Genomic DNA, 7,246 nt, shown 5'->3' on the forward strand with positions numbered 1-7,246 from the left:
TAACAATTTAATAAAAGCTTTTTATTTACAATTGATCCATGCATTCAAGATAATGAGCACAAGGTTACTTAATAGGCGACAAAAGTAAGATGACTTAAAAAGAATTAGAAGAACCTTTCTAGAAGAGGAATTTTGCGTAAAGCTTACGAGAGTTTAAAGTTTGATGTAAAAGTTATACCTCGCTCATTTGACCTTTAGATGACAGTTTAATTAAAATCTTTCCTGGGAAGTGTAACAAGCATGAAGTTCATATCTATATACACAGATTAATGGCTGTGGAATAAAACATGAGATGCTTACATTGTCAGTGTTAGTCTGTACAAGGCGTTCCCTCTATATTCAAGTCTTTGCAGAGGATTTTGCAGATGTCAGAAAGTCACGTTTTTTTTTTTTGGCATCAGCTCATGCATGTGTCCCCGGTGCTCTGCTGTGGCGCTTGGATCTCTGCTTTTAGGTCAGTGTGACTGTGCGACGTCTGGTCCTCCTCCTGGGGACGACCTCGGGCCATGAGCTCGTCCATCGGGGAGCGTACGTTATGAACCTCCTTCTCCTTGTGGTTTCTCCATTTCATACGACGGTTCTGGAACCAGATCTTCACCTGGGTGAGTAGCACAGTGGAGAAAAGCATTACGGTTCGTCCTACGGTAGGTTTATTCATTAGGTGTTCATATCCCAACTCTCTTTCTTAGGATGGTGGAATGAAAAGCTGAGGTTGTATCAGCCCCATTACCTGTGATTCCTTCAGGCTAAGATCAGCTGCCAGTTTGTTCCTGTCCATTTTGCTGATGTACTTTTGTCTTCGAAAGGTTCTCTCCAGCTCCTTCCTTTGTTCTTCTGAGAAAACGGCCCTCCTCAGGATCCCTCTGCGGGACTTAGGGCTCACATTCGGCGACCACATTTGAACATTTGCACCTTCTGAAAAAGAACAGAAACAGGTCGTTTGAATTATGTCATCTGCTACTGCGACTCGCAGGAGTGTTCCTACCCTTTGAACTTTTTCATGTTTTCTCATGTTTACACCGCACACTTTAACGTATTTGGTCGGACGTTTGTGTGACGGAGCGGCACAAACCGGAGCATGATTGTAAAGCAGAAGGAAAATAGTTCAGAGTTTGCGATTTATTTGAAAATAAAAACCTAAAAGGGTGCCTTCGTACCACCTTTTGTAACCGTTACAATAGTCTTTTGAGATATGTCTCCTCCAACTTGACACACATAAAAACCTTAAATTCTTGCCCATTCTTATTTGCAAAATAGCTCAGCCTCAGTAAAATAGATGGAGAGACTCAGTCAACATCAGTTTTGAAGTTTTCCGACAGATTCTCAGTTGCATTTCGGTCTGGACTTTGACCAGGCATGAAAATGCTTTGAACTTAAAAATTCCCATTTAGCTCGTTAAGTTGAGGCGCATTGTCCTGCAGAAAGGTCAATCTTTCTCCCAGTTATTTTGGAAACTCTGCAAGGTTTTCTTCCAGGATTCCAGGGATTTCCTCCTTACTAATCAGTCATCCCTGTAATTACAGCCTTTACTTCATCAAAAAGGCAAACCCACAGTATTACCTTGCTAACACAATATTTTACCATGGGGATGATGTTCAGGGCAATGTACAGGGTTATTTTATATATATATATATATATATATATATATATATATATATATATATATATATATATATATATATATATTTTTTTTTTTTTTTTTTTTTTTTTTGCAATACAAAGCATTTTGGATTTCGGCCAAATTATAAGTAGGAGTTTCTTTGGAGTTCTTTAAAAATGTAAGAATTTTGCCATCATTCTGTAAAGGCCAAATATGTGGAGAGGACAACTAATAGTTTTTGTATCACCAGGTTGGCCTTAATGAGATACTCAAAGCTTTGAATGTTGTCTAAAAACTTAAACCTGCTACAAACGCTTCAACAGCTTTATCCACTGACTGTTCTTCAGCGTTCCTTGGTTTTAACAAAATAGTATGTTCAATAGTGTTATCTAAGAAGAAAAGAAAGACAGTAATTGGATAGTAAACTGAAATAACATACAGGTGTAAACTATTTAGCAACTACGTGACTTCTAAAGGGCTTTGGTTGTCCTGGATTCTATTATGTGGTATCAGTGTAAAGCAGGCTCAATATAAATTCTTGACACACCTTTCAGATTTTTATTTATAAAGGCGTTAGAAACCATGCATCACTTTCTTCCACTTCACTGTTATTTGCTACTTTGCATTAGTCTATCTAGCTATTATGTCAATGATTGTTATATATAAAAGGTTTTCATTCACTCCTTGTCCCTTTCTCTTTAAACAAAAATAAAAAAAACAGCTCTTCACCTTATCATTCGTTTTCACTCGCCTCTTTCTGATTGACCAGTTTAACAAACTGGGGCTGAGTAAACTGAGTAGAGCATTGCTTCCACAAAGAAAAAAAAAAGAGATTTGTTGACCTGTAAGGACCAGTCCCCCAGTGCCTTACTCGCAGGTTCACGTACAACAAAAGTCAAGCGAAACAATTTATCTGATACATTCAGCATTGCCTTTTTAATCTGTACGACAAATCTGCACATGGACCACCTCCGGGGAGCACAAAACGGCTTTGGATATGCTTCTCACTTCTCAATTAGACCTCAATAGCTTTTACTTAAATGGCTGATTACCAGGTCATTCCTGGGTAATGTGTGTGTCTATTCCAGTGGGCCAACCATTGAGCCCAGTGGGACACCAACAATGCAGCCGCACAATGGAAATGCCATTGCTCGATGGCTCAGTGGCCCAACACTAAATCTTTTCTCTCGCAGGTTTGAAGCCAGTTTGTATGTGAAGATGAGCTCGAATAAGTCCATAAAAGTCACTTTCATTGAGTGCTTTATGTCCTAGTCAAATGGTCTCCAATGGGCCGGAATGAGAGTTGAAGGACAGGAGAAAAGAAGGGGGGGTCTGCAAGCCAAGCTCTTTAGCCATACAATGGGCGGGGGATGTTCCTCCTCCGGCCCTCTCCTGCAGAGGAATGGGCGAGTTTTTTTTTTTGTTTTTTTTTTCACGCTCAGCGGAGTTCATTGCTGCGGTGAAAAATTGCGGCGAGGTCGCGTGTGGATGGTGGAGTGAAAGTGCCGATTGGTCACGGCCGGCGTGGGTATTGTCTTGTTGCTGGGCACTGTGGGAAAGTGTCAGCCTACTAAGAAGACTCAAGGGACTCTCGGGATGAGGGCCCTCTGATTTGTGCTTTTCTCCACAACACCTGACAGCCATCGTGAATCGCTGCAACTAATAACTTCCAATTGCCGAGGAACAACGCCTAAAGGAGACAAACGTTTGACTTAATCAGAACTGTGTCAATTTACGAGTATGGGATAATCGTAGTTCAAGCACAAAATGGCATTTTGCAACTAAAGAAAATGGCAACATTTGATATGCATTGGTACCTTTGATGGATATGCAGTTTAATTTATCCTGAAAGTGAAACCTCAGGATTGCCAAAAACAAAAACAGAGAGATAGAGACTCTCCATGTCCTTTTTAGCAGTAAGAATTTTCATCTGGTTATGGACCTAATATGACAGAGGCCACATGTTTATTCCGCATATATGCAGTGGTAAACAAGTGCATTTGTAAGTACAGAACAGTGAGCCGCTGGGACCCCCCCCCCCCCTCCCCACTCCCCCGTCTTAAACAGCCGTGAATAGTTATGAATAGAGCTGTGCAGAGATGAACGGGGAATTAGCTCTCTGGCATTGCATCGGTAATTAGCTGTGGAAAGTATGGAGGACCTCGCCGCTTGTGCTTAGAGAGCGGCTGAGGCATTGCTGATGAGGCATAGAAAACTCACTGGAGAAGACGGGAGGGGGGCTGGACCCACCGCAGCATGCCAGTAGATACTGCGGGCTCTGCAGGAAAACGCTGCTCAGCACACCTGCAAAGATACAGCAGATGCAATCCTGAGCCATGTGCAAGGTGGGGTCTGTTTAACAAAGTTTTAAAAAGCTAGAATACTGTCTAAAATGTAAGTAAAAAAAAATAGTGGTGCTGTGTGTAAATTATTTGACTCTTACAGAACAGGAAATAGTTGTACTTTACAAAAAGTGCCAGTTCTCAACACTCCTAACAACTGCTTTAGCTATTAGCAGTTTTAGTCCTTGTTTTTGGGTGAGAAGTTTAAACTACAGCTGCATTTGTTTAATAAAAATTAATCTTGGACCCTTTAGCTGTAGAGTTATGTTGCGTGCAAAGCGAGACTGGACATTGTTTTTATTAAAATAACACATTTCCTTAAAAAGTAATACCCCCTGACTGGCATCTTATCTCTCTGAACCCTATATAAGGTGCTCTCCATCCATAGTGCCACACCTAGTAAAGATGTTAAAAACCAGTGAAATGGATTATTAATTTAAGCCAGGAGGATAATCACAGAATTCCTCTCCCATCCTCGCCACTGTGTGCAATATCCAGGCAAATTTGGCTCCTCTTCCAGCCCTGTTTGTCACTATTTCAATTATTTGAAACTTTTTAAATGTTGCTCAGACTGTACTATGGTCTAGTTTAGATGAGAAGTTATTTATTTTCTTGTAGCTGTTTCCTGACTTATGAAGCTCAACTCACGTGTGTGAGTTGAATGGTATGTTCACTCGTCTTTCCCATTTTAAATAAAATAAAAAATGGGTTATTTTGTCCCATCCTGTTGATACCCCAAAAAAAACAGGAAATTATGGAGAACTACTGAACCCTCTATGGTATGGCATTATGATGTGAGTTAGAAAAAAAAACATATTTCTTTGATTTTATTTATTTTTTTCATCTTAAAATAGACAAATTAGACACAATATAAAAATTGTTTAGAGGGTAATAGTGCATATGTTAAAAAGTTTTAATTTCAAAAAATGTGAACAGCCTTTATTTTATAATGAATTGTACAAATATCCAGTAGCTTCACTCTTTAGCTCTACAGGTCATGCCATTCCAAATGCAAAAGCGCTTCATCTAAACTCTAGAAGAGTTTTGTGTCTATTTACATGTTGAAAAACCCATAAATATGAAGTGAAGACTTATTCAGTTGTTGTGTTTTACAATTTAAAAAAAATATATGTAATGGTTGGTTGCAGTTCAGCAAAGGTCACTCTGTAGGTCACAGTCACAAAGACAGCATTTTATGTACCTGAACTCACTAAACAAATTTCATGCGGTTGTGTTCAACAATTGAATTGCATCTATCAAGAAAAACAACATTAATACACATATTTATGTGATTTTAATTTTTCCAGGTGGAAAATGAAGCCAGGAAATGATGTTGTCGGTCCCTTTTTTGTAGAAGCAAATGTCAAATTAGTTTCCTATTTAAAAAATCAGTAAAAAAAAAAAAAAAAAAACCTTTGAGAGTGTCTTCCTGAAACTAACGTGCCAAACTAAACTGTTCCTATTGGTTCTTTGTGTGCTCTCTCTTTTTTATTGAGTATTGCATGATTCAAAGGGAGGGATTTTAAAGATATGGTAGGCCAGGAATGGGTGTGTTGCACGAGGGAAACATGGTACGACAGAGGCTCAAAACTTCTTTGACTTTACTGCAGCAAAAAAAAAAACAAAAAAAAAAAAAAACAGCTTTCCTAATTTCTTAGGAGTATCTTTAGTTGCACCATAAACAAATACGTTGACATCTATTTTATAACATGGGATATATATTTTTTTGCGCTCAGATTAAAAGTTGTATTTTTCAAAAATGTTCCCTGTCAAGTTATTCTATTGAAATAGAAGAATTTGTTTAAAGCATCCTTACACATCTTTAACAGGGCTACCAATAACTGTGCAGCGTGTCGTGTATAGTACGGTGATACAGATGCCATCACAAATTTAAAAATCAATCATGGACTGGCAGCTCCACGCCATCATTTTGTATAATAAACTAATTTAAAAGTAGACAATAGCGCATATTTGACATGAAGGATTTGTTGTCTTAGGATTTTGAAAAATTAAACTACGGTTTAGTTTTTCTCTGATATTCAGTCTGCCTTGAAATAGCTTGGGCTTAAGTTGACCCGAATGTGTCTATTTTCCCCTTTTTATGTACAAAACCAATTAATTAATACATCAATTTCTGCTGCTGCTTTTCTCAACAGCAGATTATAAAAACAACTTTTTTGGGGTTTGCTTTACTTTGGAAAATGTCTTTGAGTGCAACAATGTTCATGAATCACTATTGGTATTAAACCCTCTTATCTTGTGAGAGTAACCTTTGATATTTAATAATATTACTCGCCTTATTCCAAAATTCATATTTTAAATTTGATATTTAAAATAAATTTTCAATTGGATATTTTGTTACAGATTTTTTTCTTCATGCTAAGTTGCATACAGACAATAATAATGTAGGTTTGTTTGTTTTTTAACGTTATGTATCTTATATCATACGGCCACTCTGAGATTAAGAATAATACCTGAACAAGGCAGAAGCGGTCCCCCCAGTGTTTTCCCCTGTGGAGGACTTTGGGTCAGGGTTTGGAGGGCTCCATGCTCCTGGCCCCAGGTTCTCCTTGGGCGTTCGCATGCAGCTTGCCTCAGTTGTCCACATGCCGTTCCTTCTGGGTGGACCGGGGAGCTTTGCGTTTTCAGAAGATTGTCGATGAGAAAGCTCTTTCCGGAGCTTCCAAAGCCCGGTAAAGCTGCGGCCATATTCCTTCTGGTGCAGCTCTGAACCAAGACCATCCTTCTCACACACCTCTGACAGTCCAGGTTCCTCTTCAGCAGTCGCAGCTCGGTGTCACTGGATTCTCTGCTAATCCTTTGCTATGTGACCCAGGCCAACTTCATTAAACTCCAAGGAAGACAAAAGTTCTCCGGTCTTCTTCTTTCGGGCCTGTACTTTGCTCCAGGGCTGTGATGTGATTGGCCGAGAGGCTCTAATGTGTTCCTCAATTCAGATAAGGCTGGGGCCTTTCTGGAGTGGCAGAAGGTGGGTCTGCCTCATTCATTATGTCAAATAGCCTATTAAATGATAGACACCGGAGACAATGAGGTGCTGGCCGAAGTTTACCATGGACCAAACAGTCCTCTGCAGTAGTAAATAGTTTTCTCTTTTCTCCTGCCTCCCTCAGAGCTCCATTGTGCCCGGCACAAACCCCTCAGCAGTTCATTGGAAATGCACTTTGTTTCTTTTTTTTCCAGTGTAATCGCAGACATTTGCTTTGTGGGCTTTTTTCTTGGCTAAAAGATTTATCTGAAATTGGTCGTTTTTGTCTAAACATATAAAGGTCGACAAATAATATTT

The 7,246-nt window shown here is 39.2% G+C and overlaps 1 protein-coding gene across 1 annotated transcript; it reads right to left on the reverse strand.

The window, feature by feature from the left end:
• dbx2 (developing brain homeobox 2) lies at positions 1-6,862 on the reverse strand. The gene is made up of 4 exons (XM_012864129.3): positions 6,417-6,862; positions 3,821-3,904; positions 731-915; positions 1-598 (listed from the first exon to the last, which is right to left on the reverse strand). Exons 1-4 carry the CDS (start codon positions 6,682-6,684, stop codon positions 398-400), a joined length of 738 nt encoding a protein of 245 aa, XP_012719583.3. The 5' UTR covers positions 6,685-6,862; the 3' UTR covers positions 1-397.
• Between the last annotated feature and the right edge of the window lie 384 nt (positions 6,863-7,246).

This window comes from Fundulus heteroclitus, unplaced genomic scaffold (assembly GCF_011125445.2).
Source record: "Fundulus heteroclitus isolate FHET01 unplaced genomic scaffold, MU-UCD_Fhet_4.1 scaffold_52, whole genome shotgun sequence".
NCBI lineage: Eukaryota > Metazoa > Chordata > Actinopteri > Cyprinodontiformes > Fundulidae > Fundulus > Fundulus heteroclitus.

Coding starts and splice junctions, on each gene's coding strand:
- dbx2 (XM_012864129.3), bottom strand. CDS start 6,684: ATGGTCTTGGTTCAGAGCTGCACCAGAAGGAATATGGCCGCAGCTTTA. Junction 916..3,820: donor CCCCCCTCCCGTCTTCTCCA/GTGAGTTTTCTA, acceptor GTTCTTTTTCAG/AAGGTGCAAATGTTCAAATG. Junction 599..730: donor TTAGCCTGAAGGAATCACAG/GTAATGGGGCTG, acceptor CTACTCACCCAG/GTGAAGATCTGGTTCCAGAA.